The 24,434-nt window shown below is 39.8% G+C and overlaps 1 protein-coding gene across 1 annotated transcript in view; it reads right to left on the minus strand.

The window, feature by feature from the left end:
- The window catches only part of clec16a (C-type lectin domain containing 16A), a 40,565-nt gene that overhangs the window by 12,148 nt on the left and 3,983 nt on the right, over window positions 1–24,434 (minus strand). The window contains exons 5-19 of the mRNA XM_022756919.1: window positions 23,045–23,150; window positions 20,334–20,339; window positions 18,523–18,646; window positions 17,931–18,105; window positions 16,813–16,863; window positions 16,471–16,587; window positions 10,617–10,941; window positions 9,051–9,162; window positions 8,871–8,971; window positions 8,144–8,263; window positions 7,918–8,027; window positions 6,133–6,177; window positions 4,273–4,323; window positions 3,973–4,101; window positions 3,398–3,518 (exon numbers count right to left, since the gene is read on the minus strand). Coding sequence (XP_022612640.1) covers window positions 3,398–3,518; window positions 3,973–4,101; window positions 4,273–4,323; window positions 6,133–6,177; window positions 7,918–8,027; window positions 8,144–8,263; window positions 8,871–8,971; window positions 9,051–9,162; window positions 10,617–10,941; window positions 16,471–16,587; window positions 16,813–16,863; window positions 17,931–18,105; window positions 18,523–18,646; window positions 20,334–20,339; window positions 23,045–23,150 — 1,693 coding nt within the window. The remainder of the gene's footprint in view (window positions 1–3,397; window positions 3,519–3,972; window positions 4,102–4,272; window positions 4,324–6,132; window positions 6,178–7,917; window positions 8,028–8,143; window positions 8,264–8,870; window positions 8,972–9,050; window positions 9,163–10,616; window positions 10,942–16,470; window positions 16,588–16,812; window positions 16,864–17,930; window positions 18,106–18,522; window positions 18,647–20,333; window positions 20,340–23,044; window positions 23,151–24,434) is intronic.

Here is a 24,434-nt window from a genome sequence, read left to right on the forward strand (position 1 = left end):
AGTTTCAACCGCTGATTTGGAGTTGAAAGTAAAGCTGAAGTGAGACATCTGGTTTCAACAGGTATGTTTCCCTCTGTTTGTCAAATGATTTCTTTTTAGAGCTACCCACTTCCCCTCCCAAATGAGAATAATTGAGAAAAGAATTTGGTGTGTTTTCATCACCTGGGTTTTGAAAAACTGAAAAAGGCTTCATGAAAGCTGAGCTACAACACAAAACACATCCATCACAGGAGTACAAAATCTATCAAGATTTAAAACAAGGTCAGTAATTAAAGTCTAATACTTTGATTAAAAAAACAAACAGGATCTGATGATGATTGATTGATGATTTCAGCATCTGATGACTCACACACTGGTGTGTCATGGATTTGATTCATTCATCAGGCCACATAAGTCGGGTGGGTTTTCAAGAAATAATGAAACTGCAGCTCTGTCATCACAGATAATGATAACTCTTATAAGGCTACAACTATCTAACTTTGCCTCAGTTTGTACAGTCATCACTGCTAACTAAACAACTCAGTGGACCAACTCTTGTGTTTGTGTATTCTAAGATTCTAAGATTTTAATGGTATACCAAGACATATTAAACATTTGAAATCACAAACAACATGAAATATATAATGTAGGTAAAGAGAAAATAAAACACAGAATATTTTTCTTATATAGAAGCACAAGTAAAATGATCTTTTAATAAAAGCGTGTGATTTTTTTTAAATGTTCATCCTGACAATTGTGTTACCGATAACTACAAAATATGATGAGATGGTGCAAGATGGAAAGCCTCATAAGGAGAGCAAAGACAGTGTGAAAGAGGAAAACAATACAGACTTTCTTTTCTTGCATCATAAGATACATCTAATATCGATACTGTGTGACACTTTCTGCTTTGGGAAATTTGTGGCGAACTTTACTTTCCTTCTTAGATGTTCTGCTAAGAAAGGTACACTTAAAATAAAACTGACGGCTCATTTCAAATAAGAGAAGAACTCCCTCCAACTCTACTCTCAGAGTGTAAGCAGTGGGTCAAATGGTGTATACGTTATACTGGAATCATGAAGTTGTAAACATACATATACATATATATTACTATAACAGTAATATAAATGTTTTGGCTACCACTGGATATCATCTAAATACCTACTCATCCAGTGCAGGGTCACAGCAAGATGAGGCCTACCGTGGCTGACATTGTGTAGGAGGTGGGTCACACCATTGACAGGCTGCCAGGCTGACACATTTGAACAGCCATTCACACATTCACATTCACACCTACAGGTAATTTGTCAGTTCGTCTAACCAGTGTGTCTTAAGCCAAGTATACCAACCCAATTTCAGAGATCTAGCAGAAATTAACTGTTTATTTCATTGTTTTTGATAAACACTGTTACGCCGAGTCACTCAGTAACTAAGTGCAATTGAATAAGAGAGTTCAGACAGCAGGACATTAGGTTCATGCTTTTGTCTTTCCTCTGTTCCAAGAAAATGTTATCTCAATATCTGATGATTATTATTTTGAGAGAGTCATAGCAACAGTCACTTCCCAGTAAATAATCAAAGAGAATTTATGATTATGTTTTCTCAAAACAGTTGATATTTTTGGCTTTTAATCTACACAAGACATTTTTCTGCTGCTGTAGATAATTCTGCACTTTCATTTTCTCAAATGTGACATTGCTGCTACATCTTGAACTACTTCTACTGCTATTTCAGATAAAGAAAAACTTTTAAACACATGATACACACACACACACACACACACGCTGTACAATACCTCCAAATATTTAATATTGATCAATTGATTTGATATCCACTGTTCCTATAAGTTCCTATCCCAATGTGTTGAATTTATGTTTAAAGTAAGTTGAAACTATCCTTTATAAATTGTGTTTTTCTAAGGTTTAAGGTTTTCTGCCATTGTGCTTTTCCTGACACTGACATGGTGTTAATGATTAGGCCATGGTATTCATAAAGGAGCAGGATGAGATGTTATGAAACAACAGGATCTGATGGTGGTTTTGGTGAAACACCGCAAACAAGCGACAAGAAGAATTACAAGACCTGCAACAGACGGCCTGGCCCTCATACGGTGCTGATCCCAAAAGTCTGGGATCATATGAAGAGACAGAAGATACCTAGATGCCTTCAATCCACAGAAGAACTGAGGCAAGTTCTCAAGGGAGCTACCTGATAAGTACCTTAAAAATCTGTATGGATGTTTATAGAGGAGAATGTTGGAGGAAGGATGGTCACAGCAAGTATTAAGTTGATTTAGTTTTACTATCGTTTACTGCACTTTGCATGAAGTTAACTAAGAAATAAAAACTATTCATGGCATTATTTTTGGAAGCATCCTCACATTACTTTTAGAGCCTAAAACCTTTGCACAGTGCTACATTTCAGCACATTTTTAACTGTACTGGTTGTTGTGGTTGTGTCAGTTGTTTTCTCTCAAAACGTCTGTTTTTACCCAACCTTTGGATGAAGCCCAAAATTATTTGGCATGGAGGTGTAAGCTCTAGTAAACTTTGGCGAAAATATTCATAATAATAAATCTAATATGCAGGCCCTATCTTAGGGTAAAAGGTAGAATATTTACAGCTGTATTTTCAATTGTAGTTGCAACTTCAGTTCATTGCATGAAGGAGCTAAAAATGCATGCATGCACGTCGGAAAAAAAAAAAAAAAAAAAAAAAAAAAAAAAAAAGATTTAACGGATTTGCAAAGTTTGAGCACTGCATGTGTGAGAAAGTTCCTTCTCTCCGGTTGACATTACTGTGCAGTCGTACTTGTGATATCCTGCCCGACAGCAGTAACCACGTGCAAGTTTCCAAAACATCAACACACCTGTGTACATTAAGAGAAGAATGTTCAGGTTATCGTGGTGTGTGGGAAGCTGTGTGCATTGATGCTTGTGAGTGTGTCCGTATGCTCCTCTCGCTGTGGTTGTCAGTGCTTGAATGTGCACGTGTCTTGGTATTGTTAAGATTGTACTCATACGCCTGTGTTTCAAAGAGAGTGAGTGTGAGAGAGAGAGAAAAAGGGAGAGAGAATTCCTGACGTGTGTCAGATAACCATGCTGTAATTGTAGGTTGATAGAAGTTGTTTTTGGTGAATTGTAGGATTGGTTCTTACTGTTTTCCCCTGCTCTTGTAGTTAGGGAGGAAAGTGTCTGTAATTTTCTTCCTTTGACCTTCTTCATACTTTTACTGCACTAATCAGATTTAATTTTCTAACATTTCTTTTATGTTGTCCTTACCCACCCTAAAGTTTCACTCGATTTCCCAAAAGGATAAAAATGATAGATCAGCTGTGGTCTGATTATGAGAGCTGATGAGAGATTGCTTTTATGACTAACAGCGCACAGCATGCCTCTGTTCCTCTGTGTGTGTCTTACTGAGGTCTAAGACATCGTCTGTCTTGATGAGGTCTTCAGGTCTGGTCAGAGGCAGCTGTGTCTCAGGTTCTCCCTGGAGCTGAAGCGACAGTGACCGCAACATGAAGAACACACGGATCGCCTGTGCAGTGATTGAAGAGGTCCCACACAATCACACACACACACACACACACAGAAATGTCACGTTAAATCAAATATCCTGTCTGAAACTGACAGTTACAACAAACCATTGAAAAGGAATAAAAGAATGACAGTGCCTCAACAGAACCTGTTAGAAAAAAACCATCAATGTTCTTATCACTGTTAGAATCAGGTGAATACATTTCATCTTTCATCTGAGCTTTGGAGCGCTTCCATCCTGTTGTCACTTGTTTATAGAATCGTTGGTTTTGGCAGAGCAATAAACCAAAACAACGCAGCAACACAAGTGTTTGAAAATGTCAGTTATTATTCAAGTAAAAATAATTTGGATTCAAAGCCTCCAGAAGAAACTCATATTTCAACTATACGGTCTGATTTCCCAGGAATCTAATAAATGGAATATGGGATGAGTACGAGTGTGTGAGTGGACGCACCCTGCGTGTCTTCTCCACGTCTCCACAGGGCAGTCTCTTGACGAAGTCAATTCCAGTCAAAGGGGTGCCGGTGGGTGGCAGCAGTACTGAGGCGTCCATCATTAGATACTCCACGTTCAGCGGTTTACTCTGCAACATACACACATGTGCATGAGTCCAGACAAGCCCACGTACAACATCCATACCACCATCCTAATCCACACAAAATAGCAGCAACGACAATGTATTTGTATGCTACAGTTGATCATGTTTCATTTTTAAAGAGGGAGTAAAACAAACATTGGATGAAGGCCAACTAACCGTCATGCTCCGGTACTCATCTTCAAACATGTCCAGAAAGATTTCCTCTCCCTGTCATGGCATAGGAAATTGGAAGTCAGTTAAACATAACCCACAGTATTGAGTTCCACCCCCTTTATTCATAAAGAATATCTCTCAAGTTAAACAGGCCAGATACATTCATATGAAATAATAATAATAATGATAAAAATAATAATATGTGTGTGTGTGTGTGGTCCAGGTATTACTCATACTGTGGGGACCTAAATCTGTTCACACAAGCACATTATGGTGACAAAAAAAAAAACCCTTAACATAAATCATTATTTCATTGTTATTTAAAAAAAAAAAAGAAAGAAAAAAGGGCAAAAAAGGGCAGACACATCCTTTGTGTCTTATCACACATCTCCATGTAGACACTGTTCTGAGCATATATGCTTTGTGTACCCACTCCTCTGCTGGTTGTCATGGGCTCTCAAATTCTCAAATCATGACCTCCATACAAAGAGAACATTAATGCAGAAACTTCCTTCCTTAACAAGCTGCCGTTGTGTCTTCAAAAGATTATTTGCCCGGACTCACTCTTTCATGTTTTCCTTTTCCTTTTGTCATATACACTATCATGAAACACTCAGCTGACTCATCTGCCTGTACATGCAGGGTGTAAACGTGGTGTATGGAAGTATGTACACTTGCACAACACATTCTGATAAGTTTCATTTTCAGTGGGGACAATGATGTACAGACAGGTGACAAGTTAAGGGAAAAACTTGATAATGAGTGAAGAAACACAGCAAATGCAGATGCCTTCAATGACCTCTGATCGTGTGCACTGACCTTCACAGTCACCATATCTCAACCCAATTGAACACCTATGGGATTTTGGTTAGACAGCAATCTCCATCACTTTATTATCAAAACACCAAATGAGGGAATATCTTTTGGAAAAATGGTGTTCATCCTTTCAGTAGAATTCAGAGACTTGTAGAATCAATGCCAAGGGACACTGAAGCTGTTCAGGTGACACATGATTGCCCAACATCTTACTATGACACTTGTCTTAATAATGTTGCTTTTTCCTTAATTTGTCATCTGTGTGTTCTATTTGTTGCACACAGTAGACCAGAGACTTGCTAAATAAGGACAGTTTCTTTCCTGGAAATATGAAACTACCGCAACTACTGCCTCCTTCTTCGCTTTAAAGCAGTATTTAACATTTATTTTGAGCTCTTTAACCTGCTGGTAGTAAGAGTTTAAAAACATAAAGTTAGTTACCAGATCTTTTTTCAATAGAAATGTTTGGAGTCAGCATATTGATTGTAGGTATTTTCCTAAATGCTGTAAATGAACTGTGTCCATATACGCAACTGGACCATGAAAAGTCAGCAAGACTGAAGAGTTGTGACTGATTCCAAAACCGATATCTAAACACACTCAAAGAGAAACAGAAAGCCCTGACTGAACTTTTGCCTATGTGTACAAATCCGACATTATATAGTAAATACTTTCGGTTTTACCTATAACAACTTCAGGGAAATGGCTTCAATTATAATCAGTAGATGATAATGAGTCACCTTTTTTGTGACACGGTACTGGAGAAGCACTGGCTAGAATACCAGAACGTCTGTTTGTCCATCTAGTTCCTTTTTCTCTCTTCTTCTATTCTCCCTAAATTACTGTATATGTGGTTGCCTGGTTGCTGTCTCTGAACACACCCAGAGAGAGGCAAGTTCTCAATGTCTGAGCAGCCAGAACAGCAAAAGTTCAAGTTTTTCTTGCTATGACGGTGTCAGTCTGCTTCTCCGAGTGTGTTTTCGCTGTGTGTGTTCTTGTGTTCTGGGTAGAAAAATGTTATTAAATTATATTACTGTGTACACTCACCTTGTAGAATCTCCTCAGTAAATGCAGACTTTCTTCTCTTGCACCCTTCAAGCACAAACATGACATGTAAACAGAGTGCAATAATAGCAAATGCATAGCCTGAGCCATAATTCATGTGGCACATATTCACAAATAAACACATCTCATCTTCATTAAATATAATGTACATTTTTTACATCATGGAACAGGGAAGAAATCGCCAATAATAATGTTGAAAATAAAGTCAAAAGAACTTTGTCAATGGTATCAATGCATCTAACAACATTGTCCCTATACCTAAACTGAACTCTCGACTCAGTCTTTGTTTTATATTCTTATGGTTCTATGCACCAGGAGACAGACATATTTTAGATTTTATACATTTAGATTACAACTTTTACTCTACTGGAAGTTAATACATATCATACAAATCACATTTTTCCTTTTGATTCCTTGAAGCAAAAGTTTGACTCACTAATTTATTTGATTTATTATATTGCGTTAGTTTAATCCATACAAAAACCAAAATGTGAAAACCACAATTTGACTTTTTCCATTTCTTGTCTCTGAGCAGTTTCCAGGCAAAAAGTGGACTCCATGGAAGTTACTGTTTGCGGACAGATAGTGATATCAGGCTTCTCATCTAACTCTCTGCCAGAATGCAAATAAGCAATTTTCCCATAATGTGGCACTATTCCATGAAATATTACCACAATTCTTATCACTGGAAATAACACAGAAATGCCAAATTTGCAATTCAATTTGTGGGCTGTGGACTGTGCTAACAGTCTCATTGATCACCAGGCCAATTACCATTAAAGTTTTATTCAGAGTAGGTAAGTGAGTAAGTTACTGTGAATCTTGTTAACCAACTGCTGTTCCTGAGAAAGGCTGGCCAGTGATATTCTATTCACTCAATAGGAATCAGATATGATGTAATTCAACTGCCAAGTAATGTTGTCACTTCTCTGTTGTGTTATGGGAGGCAAGGAAGGATAGTTATGTGAAACTAATGTTCTTCCTGCAGTGATATCGAAAGTACTTTTAGATATGGTAATCCTTCAACAATGAAGCAGTTTGTGATTTACCTGCAAACCAGGAAATATTTAACGGTGTAAGAGGTTGTAAATTCTCTCAGCAGAAACCCCCATAAATGTTAGTTACTGATAACAGTAGGTAAGACTTCGAAAGACCTGTCAGCAAAAATGATTGTAAAATGACCAAGGGGGGGGGGAAGAAGAAAAAAAAAAAACCACAGATGCATTAGCACACCTATTTCTTGTAACTGTGTGAAGGAAGGATGAAGGAGTGCAGAGAAAGAGAGGGTGGGGAAGATTATAATGAAGTGAAATTAAAATTCGCAGAAGGATGAGAAAGAAGAATCAAGTGCTGCTCAAAGGCCTAGGCAAGTAGCAGGAGAGGGAGTCAGAGGGAATAAATAAGGAACAAGAAGACAGTTGGCGAGATGCCATGTGTGGTTAGGACAAAGGAGAGGAAAAGGGAGGTCCGACTTTTCAACGTTTTCAAACCATCAACTGTACACTATATGCTGAAAAAAGTTGTGGGTCATAACCACAAATGAGCACTCGCTGAGAAACCCTGCTGCTATGGATTCTGAGGAAGCGATAATGTTAAATGGAACAACGGAACAAAACTTCTGGTACAAGATCCAACTTTTAACCTGCCTGGTCTGACCCACTGATACCTGAAATTCTTTTTGTTAAATGACTGAGTCTGTGTGTGCGTGATATGTTGATGGGATGGTTTGTATGAGGGGAATCATGTACATATTTGAGTGTGCTGTACCTCCAGGCAGGCCAGATGAACGTCTTTGATTATACAGTGGTTTCCAGACAGCACAGACTGCTTTAATAACAGGCAGCTCAGCTCCAGAGTAGCTAGACGCACTTTACCATCTATATACACAGAAATACATGAGTTAGTAATGAGGTTAACTAACCTGTGGTTCCATAGTAGCTTATCAAAACAAAGTGTGTGTGTGTGTGTGTGTGTGTGTGTGTGTGTGTGTTACCTGGCTGTGCTGCCTGGCTCATAACTCTGATTAATCTCTCTACCAGCACTAGGCTATAGGAGCTCCTCTCCTGGTCAGGAACTGGCAGCTGCAGCCGCTCCAGAAGATCACGGTTTATACCTGCACATGGCAGGCAGATGTTTCATGCACATTTACTCGTATAAAAATGAACACTGTGACGTTTGGAGGTTTGTTCAAAATAGATGTTAGTGGGATACAGCAGAATGTCTCGTCTTTAGTCCTGATGTCTACCCCAAAATCATCTGAGGTGTAACTTGACTTGTTATCTAGCCTAGCTTCCTGTTGCCCTTTTGCAGATATAATGTTTACAACAGCCAACAACAGCATCACAGTGTGATCACATTAAAACTCTTAGGTAAACTACATTATATATATAGCAATTCAACTCTGTAATTAGTCAATGACCTATTCTACCTTGAGCCATAACAGGTCCAGTAAAAGTATATTAGGTTACACAGAACTTAAGCAATGGAATACCGGACCATAGATTAGTATCAGTGGTATCAGAGAGGAAGTGAACAGTACAAAACCCCCCTCCCTTAAATTAAGTAGATCCTCTGCACAGTCATGGACCTCCAACATGATTATCAGATGGTAAGTAACTGCCCACTGTGCTGCTGCTGTATTTTATTTTATTTTATTTTATATTACGTGCAGCACAGTAGAACAACAGAATCAATGTGTAGAAATGAACAGAAAGACGAACCTTTGCTGTGTGAGACCGCATAAAGCAGACAGAGGACAAACAGGGCATGGTAGTCATCACTGGTGCAGTCGAGGGCACTGTACACCATGTCTAAGAATGGCCTGCAGATAGAGAAAAAGTGTCAAGTTATCAATCCACACTTCTGTCTTTCAGTGTGTTCAGATATGAGCATCGATCTACCTGCTCCTCTGTGCGTGTGTGCGGGTGGCTGCAGCGGTTTTCTCCTCATCGGTGATGTTCTGCTCCGTCAGCTCTGACACCATACACTTCTCCATCACCACCATCTCTATCTCTGTACGTGCAAACACAAACACGCACACACGCACGCACGCACGTACACACACACACACACACACAAATGGCATAATTAAGTGTCCATAAACATGAAGTTTTTTGTTTTCTTATTTTAAATACATACTATTTACATTGACATCAAACACCCTCAACAAAAACACATCAACAGTACATCACAGCTATCAAGTAAAAAATGGGCTGTTTTCACCAGTGATTATGAATGTACAGTCTGAAGTGCTTCCTTCTCAGCCTTCACTGGCTTAAAAAGCGATCAAATGTATTGAAGCAGCAATACTGATCACGTGTCTGCTTAATACTGATTAGAGAACAAAATGTTGATTTTCAATGCACAAATGCATCTGATTTTTACATTCAAATGTAGAGGAACCATGTAGTATTGGTAATGTTTCAACCGACAGCCTGCCACCTAAGTTAGAAGTTATCATCTATCCTGCAAAAAGTTTCTCTTTGCTTATCAATCAGTTGAAAATGGTAGGTGTCATTTTTCCACCACAAATGGTACATGTTTTGTTTTGAAACTGTCTGTTCCTCTGCAGCCCACGATGTTTGTGTTAATACTCATGCTGTCAAAAACAAGTCTGTGCCTTTGAGCCTTCAGAGGCGTCAGTTTGTGAAGATCATGTAGCCCTGCACAAAAACTCTTCTCTGAAACAAAGTCTAATCAGTCAAAGTAAAGAAGGAATCATTTCAGATGATTGAAATGATCACATTTTTTACTTTACACACAAACACTCACAGACGGATACTAACAAACACACATGCACACAGAACAAACGTGAGAGACAGGCGGAGAGGTGAGGAGCACAGGATGGATGGTGTGTCACCGTGGAAATGGACAGTCGGCTGCCATGGAGATTGTGTTGGACATGTGATCAGTGGTAGCCATGGTAACCATGGGGAAATTAAAAGGCGCTTAACACGAGAAGCAGCAAAAAGAGGGAGGCCTCATCTCAAAACTAGTCAAAGAGGAATTTTGAATTAAACTTTCTTTCTTTTGCTGTTTTTCTTCTGCATTTTCTTTTAACCTCAAATTTAACAGGTTTTCATTCTAAAAACAGGTAAAAGTTATTTTTTTAACACTCTTCTGATGAAGAGGCAGCATAGTCTCATTTGAATTTTGCAACACACTGCAAATGCATGGTGATGACAGCAACAGTCATGTGCACATTGAATTAAACACTTAAAATGCCAAAGCAGAAAAGCAGAGCATATTTACAGTAAAAGGTAAATTGCTATCAGCTGTTAAGTTATTCTGTCTTTACTGGCTATTCTGTTAGTCTCTCTCTTTTCTGTTTGGAGACGAGGGCTGCTGCTGTGGTAGCTGTTGGGTAACCAGGGTGCATCATGGGAGACTGTGTCTGATTGATGGGAGTAAAGGAACACTCACAAACACAGTCCTGTACTGCTGTGTCCAGTGAGACACACACTCACCTTCCGCCGTCTCACCACTCGCTCTGCTTCCCTTAGAACTCCCACCTCCTCCTCCTCCTCCTACTCCCTCTGTACCTTTTCCCTTCTCCCTCTCCCGGCCTCCCTCCCTCTCTCCTCCTCTGCCGTTGTCATCCCAGCTCTCCTCTCCTCCAAGTCCGCCGCTTCCTCCCCCTCCCCCAGCCCTTTCATCGTCCTCCTCCTCGCCCAGGTTCTTGTAGTTCGGCCTCTTCTGGGTCCTCTTGCGGCCACGGTGGCGGGACAGCTCCAGGGAGCGCTCCAGAGACTCCGGGGGCTTGGTGAACCGACGCACGCCTCCCGCACTGGCCTAGGGTATGAGACAGGAAGATGTAACAAGCCAGGAAGTGAGGGACACAGACCAATTATTTTATGAGCTTATCATAAAATCATGAAAGTGTTTTGTTATTTTGTGCTTTCAAAGAGGTTTTTTGTGATGAATACACAAAAGAGATCATGGCTCAAAACAAGTGATAAAAGGAGAAAATGGGAGGGGTTGATTTTGTCAGTTATTGATATATGTAGAAGATAACAACCGTCCAGTTTCCAGAAAGCAATATCACTGCAACCCTTTACCGGTAGATGTGCATGTGAAAAAAAACAGAACACATGAGAGCGCATGAGACACAAGCAACCACAAAAACACAGATATATAACTGATGTGCTTATACCTTCTCACATATGCACACAAACATGGTGCCTTACAGTAAATCCTTCCTGCACTATCATGTTAAAACACAAAAGTCACTTCCTCCCTGACACACATTATCAGACAGAATGACCACACACACTCATGCATGTACACACACACGGTGCCAAAATGACCCAATAAACTGATGCAGTGTTTCTACTATCACATACCATCAATTACACACACACGCACACACATAGGCTAAATCGTATATTCAGTTTAGCACTCTGCGTCAAAGCCTCTCCTTTTCCAGTCCTCTTAGGGCAAAGTTCATAACACAACTAGAGAGCTACAGTGTCCTTCACAATAACTGTGTTGTAATTATTCACAAGCTGTCAGCTCATTAGTCAGTTTACACAGCACTGGCTCACAGCCTCTGTAGTAATCGCCAATAGATTTTAACTCACTCTTCATTACATAGCAGGGACAATCTGCCTGACGGTGAAATAACGTCAGGCAGGATTAATTGTAAAGTTAAAACAAGTGGACCTGAGAGAAGGAGGTTTTCAGTTTGCATTCTCCAACTTGGTGTAGAGTCCTGGGGCGTGGAAACACAGGCTTTGACCCTAACACTGAGCATGAACAGTCAACATTTGTTTCTTGTACACTTAAACAACTAACTTAACAGTCTGTGGAATATTCTTATTTGCTGTCTTTCAAAGAGTTAGACGAGGTGATTGAGGTATGGAGCTACAGCTAAGAGCAGGGACCACAGCTAGCATGGCTCTGTCCAAAGTTAAAAAATACACTTACTAGCAACTGCTAACAACTTTATCTATCCATCCGTGCACCTCTGTGCAGTACCTCACTGGCTGTTTGCCTTGATATGAGAATGGTAGCAAGGGTTAGATTTCCCAAAATGCTGAACTATTCTTTTAACAAAATCTTAACTGCAGGGGCAGGTGTCAGGTAGGTAGGTAGGTTGTGTCAAAATACTGAGGGAGAAAAGAAAAAAAAAAAAAAAGAAACAAAACAGGGAGCTGGTCTCAGGAACAGCTGCCCTGAAGGAGTCGAAGGCCAACAAAGAGCTCAGTCAGAAGCAGGAGAAATGAAACTCAAGGCTCTGGAGGATGAGCAGAAGTGTTAGCTGGCAGCAAAGGATGCCAGCTTCAAGACAATACAGGGGGAGGGGAGAGTGGTTCAATAAAGTGAGCCACATGGAAGAAGCTCCTGAGGCAGCACAGCACTGAGCTTCATGTACATCAACTGATCATTTTGCTCTGGAAAATTACTAATTGTAACAGTTTGTTTATGGTTGATTCGAACAGGGAAAATACTCAATATACTATATACAGTCCAAAAGTCTAAGACCACTCAATGGGAAAGTGGTTTCACACTTTTGAACCTGACTTTATGTTCTCTGTCTTTTTTCAGGCGCTTGTCCAAAAGACAAGGAGAAGGCAGATGAGGAAGAGGAGAAAGGAGGGAAAAAAGCAATGAAGGTAGAAAAGAGATTGGAAACTGAGAGGAGAGAGAGAGGGGAAAGACAAAAAGGAATAGGAAGGTGAAGGAAAAACTAAAAAGAGAAAAGGGGGAAAAGGAGGAAAGAGAGAAGAGAGGGAAAGAAAGACAAGGAGCGTGAGGAGAAGAAGAAGAAGAGAGAAGTAACCCTCTCCTTCCCCTACCCCCCTCATCCTTCCTAACAATCCCCTACGCCAATCCCTTCCCAATACCCCCTCCACCTCATTCCCTTACCGTATTCCCCATGCTAGCAGCAAAACACAGATACACACACAGGAAACAGCTGTATATGATAAGCTGCCGAAAAATGGTATCAATACTGTGACTTACAGTAAAACTGAGTAATCACAATGACAACATTATTAACCACTACCGGCTATTCTAATAATAAAATTGCCACTCACAGGCAGGTTAGAGTTTGATTCACTTCCCTTGAGTTAATTGTCTCTAGACCGGCTTTAACACAGACTGCTGGTAGTCTAGCAAATAGTACTGAGTAATTTCTAACTTTGACGGTTCTACAATTTAACTTCTACAAGAATCTGATTAAAACATTATTTCGGCTGATGAGAACAGTGCACTTCAAACACCATAAACTGATGCAGCTGAGATGCTCAGGCAAAACAGAAACATGGCTGAATGTGGTGATGTTGTGCAGATGTCGGAATAACCAGCAAGAAAATCATGCAAATTTATGTTGTGGTTGGTAGATTTGTTTAACCGCAACTGTATTTGGCTTAAATTTAATTACCTATCGGATTGAACATGTATTTGTATGTACGCATTTGTCTGTGTATGTAATGCTGTGCATGTTAAGAACGACCACTGAGGATACAAATAAACACATAAATACTGTCCAGTTGTGCTGCAAAATAAGGGGATTGAATAAAAAGCCTTTGTTACAGAACACAAAGAGGAAGAATATCAGGTATCTCACACGGAAACTAAGTGGCCCTATTTCACTGAACTTCTTACACTCACACAAACCACCAAACACACACATACGCAGGTGAACACATGCACACCTAATGTACGGACTCAGAAGCTGTAGTCCCAACCTCCTTATTCAAATTTTTGCCAAGAACAGACTCAGTTGCAGTTTCTCAGTATCCACATTCGCTGTGTGCCACCTGAATCAAAACCAAAAGTTACCTTACATTACACAACCCCTTGTGCTCCTCTTTGTCTTGAAAGGAACAAACACTAAAGAACTCATTTAAAGGTTCAGCTCAGTCTCTAGAGAAGTATTCACAGAAATATTCTTTAATAAGTCTGTGAATAATAATAAGTGGTTGTCAAATATACAAATATGTCTTAATGGTTTGTGGCTCAGACTAGGTCAATCCTAATTTCAGATTATTATTCGGAAGCCTAATAAAGTTACAAGAAAAGACTTAGCAAACTAATTTTGACAACTAGAAGAAGAACTAGAAGTCTTTTGGCTAATAGCCAGCCAGCCACACTCTAAAAACATAGACATCTGTATCATCTCTCTGTATCACTAGGTACGTCTGAGCAGGACTGTACTGTAGCTGCTGCTGAAAACAGTGTGTATGCTGTCAGACATAAACCACAGACTAGTATCAGTGTGTGTGTGTGTGTGTGTTGCACCTGTTAGCTAACTATGTTCTGGTAAACCGCTCACACTCTGAGCCAATGCTGAGAAATTAATGGAGGTCAGGGAGCATGTAAGACAAACCTACACACACATGCTCAGGCAAACCCCTGCACAAACACACCTGGTAGTACATCAAAATAGGGAACCATTTGCAGGTCAAAGATAAACTTTAAATGCATACAACTAAAAACAGTTGAATGTAATTTGGGGGTAAAAAAAAAAAGAAAAAGAAAAAAAAGATTGTGGTGCACACATGCAAATGTTGACATCATATAAGTAACTGGTGCACTTGCAAGTAAACACATATACGAAAGAGAGAGAGAGAAAAAAACCACTTCTTCCAGGAAAGAGATCTGGGTTAGGTGAGCCAGCTCAGTGTTCCATCATGTGATCTAATTTCCTGCCACATCACAGACAAACAGGAAGTGCCATTTGACCACCTGCGCAGAAACAGCACCCATGCCTCATCTGTTTCATCTACAATAAATCAAACAATAACAGAACAGCACTTCTATCTGATGTGGCGAACACAACACAGAAATCACACAGTAAAAAATCTCACCATCACCAGGAACTGTCATTTGTTTTTTTTTTCACAAGAAATTTTGCACTAATGCAAGTGAACCTGTTGCCCACATGAACTATGCATGCAAGTGAACGCAGCATGAATGTATGTATGATGTATGAGCATATGCAAGCAATGAACACAAAAACAGACAATGAGAAAACCTTATGTGGCTCCTAAACGGAGAAAAGGAATCATTCGAGTTAACTTATGGCTCCTGTTAAATGTTGTTTTTCCTTTGAGGAAGTCAAACCATCAAAGTCTCTACGCAGGCTGCTTGGCAGAAAAGCAGTAAAGAACAAATAAGGTGAAAAGACACAGGAACTAATGTAGAAAAATGAGCAGGATTAGCTATACCAAGAAAACCATGACTGAAACAATCTCAAGTCTATTTCCTAAAATTCATGGCTTCTGTGTACTTCTTCTCTAATCTTTCTAAAACTGCTACAGTAATGGTTACAAATGCAACATGGCACCTTTAACATCCACAAAATGCAGAGACAAGCACTGCTGAGTGAATAGCTGGCACGCACTAGTCTGGATCTGGCAGCCTCCTGTTGTGGTAGGCCAACATCGCCAAGACATCACACCTCACCTCACATTCACTGAAAAGGTAGGCTGCTTCTTACAACAGCTACAGGTCTAGGACACGCACATACATAAGCACATACACACTCAGCACAGAGAATAACCACAATGATTCTCAGAAACGCTCACTACTTCAGTACACCCACCTGGCTTTACACACAGATGGTCAAAAAAATCAAGAAGCAGAGGAGGGGGGATGAGGGAAGAGAAACTGAATCACGGGAGGAGAGAAAAATGGGAGGAGACAGTTAAAGAAATGAGAGGTGAGGGGACTCAGATGGGGAAGGTAAGGGGTAGGAAGGGGGAGAGGACACAAACGTAGATAAAAAGGGACATTCAGAGAAAGATGTTAGAAAACAGAGAGGAAAAAGCAGACAGAATGTTTCAATCCACGGCATGGACAGAAGAGAAGCTGGACTTGAGGAAGATAGTGTTTTAATAATGGAAAGATGAAAAAACAATGTCAGTAATTTGCATATTGCTGCCTTGATGTGGGTGAATCATGGAGAAAACCATGACCCCGCGATCTCATAACCACCTACACGCACTTCTGGAACTCCTCTTAGTGTGTGTATGCTTATGCATGCACATGCGTGCATGCATGTATCCATGCGGTTTCTGGCGTAGGTGTACTTGTGTGCATTTCTTGTTTGGGTTAGGGTTAGTTTGTGATGTACTCCCAGCGTATGAGTGTGTGTTGCTTCTTTGTGGTGGGAGTCTATATCACAATGTGCAGTTGGCTGTGTGTGTGTGGGTGTGTGGGTGTGTGTGGGTGTGTGGGTGTGTGGGTGTGTGTGTGTGTGTGTGTGTGTGTGCCAGATATTATTGTGTTTCTTTGCATGATGGTCTGTACAATGTGTTATTAAGCTTGTTTGAAGTTGTTTTTTCTAAGTGTGTACTTGTGTGTGTGTTTTACCGTGTTCTTATGTGTGCTGTGTATGTCTGTCTGTGGGGTGAAGACAGACAGGTCCCCGTTTAGAATAACGTCGGCCAGGGCGTTGACCAGTGGCTGATAGTGGATGATCAGGAACACCTGGAAAGCACACAGACAAGCTTGAATTACTTGTCTTAACTGTGTCAGAAAAAATTCTAAAACAAGAACCTTAAACTGAAAATGAAATGTCGTATAGACAATGTGAGAAAACATACAGCAAAGTTAATAACTCGGCCTGAAAATACATTCTGAGCAATGTAAAACCATATCATTGGAACAAACCTGCGGCAGAAAGTGTTTGATCTATTTGTGTGTGTTGCTTACTTGAGACAGCAGGTAGAGGGACACCTGAGGGTTGATTTTTCGCTCCTCGGACTGAAAAAACAGAAAAAATAAAGGCCAGTCAAGGTCACATACGTACATTTATGTACTGTTGAGTAGCTAAAAATGTGTTACTATGTGAGGTCAGCCAAATAATTTTTGTAGACCATTCAATGTAATGCACTGTAAAAGGTTTTTATGACATTCATGTCTGATAATTATTTGCAATCCCTGTTCAGTTTCCAGAGATCATACCTTATAAATGCAATGCTATGTTGACCTGAATGGCAAACATCTGTCATCACTTTAGCATGTGAACGCACCATGAGGAAAGACTCAATGATTTTAACATTATTATAACAAAGTAACTAATGAAAACCAGTTTCATTATGATGCATCAGCTCTGTTGAGAACGTTTCGAGGCACTGCAAGTTGATTTCGATAGTGTGCTAAAATGAAGTGAAACCAGTGGGCCCATGGAAGTTCGGGAAAACGCATTTAAAAACTACAGCGTCATCTCCATGAACTGGGAAATGGATGTCAGCATTGTGGAGTAAGTTGTAAGCACATACGGGACAACTACTGGTATGGTCCTTGAAGTCATTCATCAAGCAAAATGACAAACATCCATTGGGTCCACTCTCTCAAATGTAATTGACTGCTTTTGTTTGTTTTATATCATTGTAAATGAAGTATCTTCGGGATTTTGACTGCTGCTGTATCAAAAGAAGTAATTTCAAGAAGTCACCTTATAGTGTGGCCTTTTTCACTTTCACTCCCTTTTCTGAAAGTGATTTTTTCTGAAAATAATCACCACATTAATCAACAGTGGAAACAATCATTAGTTGCAGCCTCAAATGGGCTTTAAAAAAGTCACATGTGAAAAAAAAAAAAAAAAAAAAAAATAGTTGACACATCAAGACACACTTTCTCTGACGTGTGTTTAACACATTAGCTTATGGAGAAACACATACACACCAATGTGTTATTACACGTCATTTACTAAGAAGTCTGTATTAACAAGGTCTAGAAATGAATGTCTTTGACACCTCAAAGGCTTTCTGCTATTGACATCAGTGTAACACAATTCATCTAGACACATGCACATGAGGGTAACGCACCGTCTCGGGGATCACCAAAGAGTACACATAGAGGGGCAAGAACAGACGGTTAAGGAGGTGGTCCGTCAAAACGTCATTAAGGAATTCACAGTTGATAATGAGGATGTCATTCAGGTAGTGGAGGTGGTCAAGGTGCTCTGCTACCAGGTCACTTAACTTCCCCCTGTTCTTATGTCTGGGACACGAGAGAGAGAGAGAGAGAGAGAGAGAGAGAGAGAGAGAGAATGTAACAGTGAAGCTATAACAATAAAATGGAATCATGATGTACATGCAGATATACAAAATAGATGCAGATATACAAAATAGATTTTTCTAACTTTAAATCTGCATAAGAGGAAATTAAGTCTATATTGAATGATTTCACGACGAATAGAAAATAAATGGCCAACAATATAAGTAAAGCTATATAATAATGCAGTTTATACAATCAACTAATATACAATCATACACCGTGCCCTTGTATTTTAATGTCATCTAATGTGCACCAGCATAAAACAAGAGACAGCCCTGACCCCTAGAGGCTGCAGTGAGAATCACACTGAGAAACACTGAGAAAGATAGATGGATAGATAGATGGATAGATGGCACTCACTCCTCATCTGTCTGCACACACTTGTCCAGTTCGATGACATGGCTGCCAATGAACCACACCAAGTTGCTGAAATATGGGACTGCTGTCTTATCTCGGATGTAGTGCAGCATGTGCTGGTTGTCCACTGGAGAGAGGAGGGTCAGGGAGAGAAGGTGTTACCAAAGCTGCCCATGGTGTCGAATACAGATACACATACACACTCAGACATACTCATATATACACACTCTTAGTGATCCCAGAGAATTACCAGAATGTGACAGTTAAATTAAGAGGCAAATTAATAAAATTAACAAAGCACATGAGGGCAAATTAAATACAGGAATTGGTTGGGTCAATCCAATTTTTTGATACAAAATAAAAGGGAATACCAGTGGAGTGGGATTAAGAGGAAAGCCAGTCTGCTTTTAAATTGAAACAACAGCTTGACCAGCGTGACTCGGGCTTCTCACCCTGTATTAGACAAGTGTTTTACCAACTGATTTTTCCTTGCCTGTGATCTAAGCCTACGCTCACCAGCACGTCAAACCCACTGATGATTTCTTAAACAGAGCTGTCCTTAGACAGGAGAAAGATCTAAGCCAGATTTAGTCCTATATTAGTAACAGTAAAAACTTCACTAGTTGTATTAAGATTCACAAGATTGGTCATATTGTAATATAAAAAAAATGAAATAAAATCACACAGGTGCAAAGGTGAACGCTGCACAAAGGTCTACAGTATTAAAAGGCCTAATATCAACAGGCCAAATTTGTTGTTTTTGCAAAGGTGTCAATGTTAGTAGCAAGTAGTAATCCCTGCAAGACACACTGCAAGAACATTTATGAAAGTAAAACTACAGAGCAGAAAAATCTGAGACATGTATAGTTCAGTGCGTTTCTTTAATCTGTCTGGACTAAGAGCCGACTTTAGTTTAACACACAGGGCAACTCAGGGAAAACCAGAAAGTGTTGACAATCACAGGAGACATCTGAGAACCAGATTCTGACACTTGCGTTCTGTGACTGGCAGCTTAACTGACTTGAACTGTGAAGAGCCCTGGTGCAGTGACACTTTCAACTGCAAATAAAAGCTGGTTGTAATTTCACAATGCTACACAGGTCAAACGGAGACAAGTAACAAATGAGCAGCCGAATCAAATTAATTGAATTACATAATATCAGAAAACAAATGGACAAATCACAAGCTGCCACTACTCAGAGTCACAGTGTCATTCCAGCTTAATCCATTGGAGGATGAACTGAGAATTGATGCAGAGGGAGATACTGGCTCAGTGACCACAGTGACCAAAACTGTCAAATCCATCACCAAAATAACAAGCAACATGTGGGGCTCAGCTGAATTTAAGTCTGTGGAAAAATGAACCCAAGAAAAACCAAATTAAAAAGGCATGCAGGTTTTTCTGCATGTATGTAGGTGGCTGATACAGAATGGTCTACAAGAACAAGAATTGCAAGGATATTCATACCAGTACATTTATAACAAATACACCATTAGGAACAAATAGGGCTGGGTATCAACAAACAGACATGTGATGCTTAATAATAACTCATTTTAAACCAACTTTTGTAATAACTTTCAATTGGAGGCATTAAAATCAGTCCATATGACAATGCTCCTATTAACGCCAACTGATATTTAATCAGCCGACTTAGAAAAACACTGACATCACAGGTGTATAGGCTAATGTAGAATTGTATCTTCATCGATGTACTGTATGGACCACAGGTGAAGGTATGAAGAAAATAACAACAAAACATGTTTTTACAATACCCAGCCCTAAGATAAAGACTGAATGAATGGAACCAACTTACATGAAACTGGAGTTAGGCAGATGGGGCGCGCAGAGGGAGGAGGGAGGAGGAGGAGAGAGACAAGGAGAGGGAGAGTAGGAGGAGTGGTTGTTGAAGAGGAGGAGGGAGAGGGGGGGGGAAACAGACACAGGGTTAATGTGAGTAAAGGGGTGGGCTGCGTGGGTATTGGCACGGGCGGGAGGGAGGGGGGTGTTGGTCTCGCTCTCTGGAAGACGCCCTTGACAGGTAATCTTTTACCAAACAAACTGCAAACAATGGCACACAAGGAAAAGGAATATATACGTATGTCACTGTGACGCTTGCACTTATTTCAGAATTTTTGCAATGTATTTTCTTTGTAAAATGTCAACACGAAACAAAAGAAAGCTGATTATGTTTGACATCTTAACACATGAAACCCTCTCAAATACCGTTTAATCACTGCACCATGGAAGTGCCATTAAACAAGTAACATTACCAGAAATAAAAACCTAATGCAGTAACATAACTGGACTGAAATATATTGACACTCTCTTAATTAGTCTCGATGCTGAATAAAATCCTTTTCCAGGTTGTCATTTGTTGCAGTGCAATGTCCCAAGGAATCAGTAGGAAGCATCAAACAGTGACATGTTTAACATTATGATGCCAAAAACATCATGGATTAATTTTAAAAAAAGATTAATTATTTTTCCATGATTATTTTAATACTTTTCCCCACAATAAATCAGAGCTTTTATATCTGTATGTCTTTTTATCTTCTGTATAGCACTTCCAACTGCACTATAAAAATAAACTTCCCTTGACTTTCACTTGCATAAAATCACAATGTAATTAATATTCTACATTTCAGCAGTGTAGTATCCTTTACCACCAGTCAGGGTTGCCGCAGTGAGTTGATGCTTCCCTCTTAGACAGATTCCTTATTATAGCATAGCCAATGGCCAACCCAGCAATGATATACAGTATTCCCCACACCACTAAGTTATTTCATTAATGACTTGTATTTCTACTGTGGTAAAAGTCAGTTGTGCCAAATGTAATGACGTCACTTTTGGGAGTAACAGAGTCAAGACTTTATGGACAATGTAAGAAACCGAGGTTGTACAGTACAGTAAGTGTTACATGCAAAACGAGACATTCAAGTACATAGACAGACAGGAAGCCGTAGTTGATGTGCTGCAGTGACTGTATGTTGGGGCAATGTTATGTTATATATAGTGAAGAGAAGCGTGATGTGAGAGGAAACCCATCCAAAGCACCACCCGCCTCCCCAGCAGTGACAGCAACCAGCTCCGAGGCCTCGAGGAGCGCAGAGAGGTGGCAGGAAGGAGAAGCAGAGGCTGACACAGCACAGCGCACAAAGCGACGCAGCCATCGGAACCGTCCTGCTGTTTACGGACCCACAGCGTCACTGCTGTACTGCTGCTGCATTCTGCAGACTCAACATTTACTGTAGCTTGAAATACTTGCAGTGCTAATGCCCAACAGATTTACTGGTGAGAGGATTTCACCATTGGCATGCTGGCTAGTGTTGCTAAAGAATTAGCTCATTTCCAGTTTGTAGATATGTGAATGTGAGATCAGTGAAGCGGTGATGCTGAACCTTGCGGTTATGCTATACTAGCAAAAAAAAAACATGCCTGCTGATTTATATGTGGTTGGATTATGACAAACTAACTTCTGAATTCATTATGTCTGACGAACTCACCATGTGCAATAACTAACATACACCAACTGCAATAAATTTCAGCTATTCTTGATTTATTTAAATATTTGACTTGAACATCATTATCTATTATTTATCTTTTTTTAATTTTTAGTATTTGATATTTTGTACTGTCCACTTTGCTGCTGTATGACTGCAAATTTCCCCAGTGTGGGAAAAATAAAGGACTAACCACATCTCAATCTTATGACATAAGTATAAAAGTAATGACAGTAACTTAGCAGGAGTTAACAAGAATAATACAAGAGAAGATCATAATGACAAGACAATCAATAGATTGCAGCTGTGATTTGTGAGTAAACTTAAAAAAAACAATTATGGGTGAATATCCTTATGACTGCACACAGAAGCAAGGGAAAATGTTTAAACAAAAAGCAGATGTTACTGATATAATGACGAAAAAGTGAGTGGCTTGTGCGTACAAGATCTCGAGAATCTGAATGAATTGTAAATATTTCTACATATTTTATATAACTCTGCCATTTCAGATGAGTGTTAGGGGTTAACAGCTTTCATCTGTCGAGTTATAAGCAAATATTTACTGAATTTCCAGTCTGTGTTGTAGACCTGCTGTCTGGGATATCACTCTACCTTATGGCAGATGTACTGCAGTAAAAAACAAGAAACACTTGAGACATTTGAAATTCTTTGACTCTAAATACAGTGCTGTAAATATGAACAGATTAGTTGCAGGACCTCTGGAAAACTTAAGAAAAAGTGTTAAATGATACATTAAAAGGTAATATTTGGACTACATTATATTCTCTTTTATTCAGACTGATGTTTTATCACTTACAGTAGAAGGCAGACTGTGTACTTGTGTGTGTTTGTCACAGCGTTACCTGTTAGTCATGCTCATGCACCAGAAGCAGCAGCAAGAAGAAGAGAGTACAAAGAGAGACGGCAGGCAGTCTCAACATCCCATGAGTGAGTGTGTGTGCGTGTGTGTATGCGTACGTGTGTGCATGGTTAGCATGTGCGCATGCGAGTTCCTGGCACTCACCTTTGTAGACGTTGAGTGTGATGGTGCGGACTGCGATGCGGACCATGCTTTCAGGGTGGTTGAAAAACTTAATGGCCTCGGTGTACAGGGCAAAGTCATTAGTGTGCTGTGTGTGGGAGACAGAGAGGGGGCGCCGGTGAGCAAGGCACAGCATTGCGCCGCCGGGGCTCAGGCCACAAACAGTCAGGGAGAGAGAGAGCACGTAGGCTGCCATGTGGGCAGTGTAGCATTTTAATAAGAAAGGGCTTAATTATTTTGCACAAAAATACAGACTGGGCAAATAATAAAAGTCAAAGTCAATCTGATGTGTTAGAGAATTAGTGTAAGACCACATGATAATAAAGAAGACCGAAGCTTGTGGACCAATACAAATCCTACAGAATTCATCATGAATGTCTGACTCATTAAAGAATTTGCATTTTTTATAAATTATTGGTTTCAAGTAAAAGTCACTTTGGATTAAAAGCGTCTGATGAGTAAATGTAAAGGGACATTTGTTCCAAACAATCTAATAGCGACAGTGGTCATCATGTATTAACATACCAGAATGCTGCATTTAGTAAATCTGGGTATGATGAACCGGCAACTCTGCATCTTACAGTCATCTCTCTCTGTGCCAGTGCCCGATCCTCTACCCAACCATTCCTCAGTCACTGCGACCTCCAACCATTCACAGTTGAGGGTCAGAGAGTAAACAGTCACCCTGAGGTCACAGCAAATGAAGAAATCTGACCCTGACCCTGACACCGAACCCAAACCCACTCTAATTTTATATGTGACATGTGTAGATCTGACAGGAACAGAAGAGACCAAATTCAACAACTATCCAATGGCGCCCTCTGGAGGGTAACAAACAATAAATCACCAACTTATAAATTCATTATAATAAATGAAGTGAGAGATGAATTATAAATATGACCTGTTGCTATGGTAAATTTTGAAGAAAGAAAAGGTTGTGATGACTTTCACTGGCATTTTAAAAGAGTTTTACTGTCAGACTGGCTAATACCAGCTTAGTTTCTTACATTTATCAAGTCTGTCCTAAAACAATAGTCAGGTGCCCATACTGTATGTAGACTGAAGCAGTTTTAGCTTGCCGTAATCATTCCTCCTGTTGATTCTGGCTACATGGAGATCTATTCGTAACGTGCTTCTAATGTAAGTGAAGGCTGACAAAATCCAAAGTTTTTGTTCTGTATAAAACTAAATTATAACTTTTCTCTACCATCTACATCTCTCTCATTGGGGGTATGTCAGGAAGTGATCTTTTAACAACAGGACAGGAGGAATGATTACAGCAGGCACAAACTGTTTCAATATATGTGAGAATTGTGTTAAGACAACAAAAGTATGAACCTATCCTGTAAGATTCTATATCCAGAAATAAATA

This window comes from Seriola dumerili, unplaced genomic scaffold (assembly GCF_002260705.1).
Source record: "Seriola dumerili isolate Sdu_G_001 unplaced genomic scaffold, Sdu_1.0 BDQW01000260.1, whole genome shotgun sequence".
NCBI classification, from domain to species: Eukaryota; Metazoa; Chordata; class Actinopteri; order Carangiformes; family Carangidae; genus Seriola; species Seriola dumerili.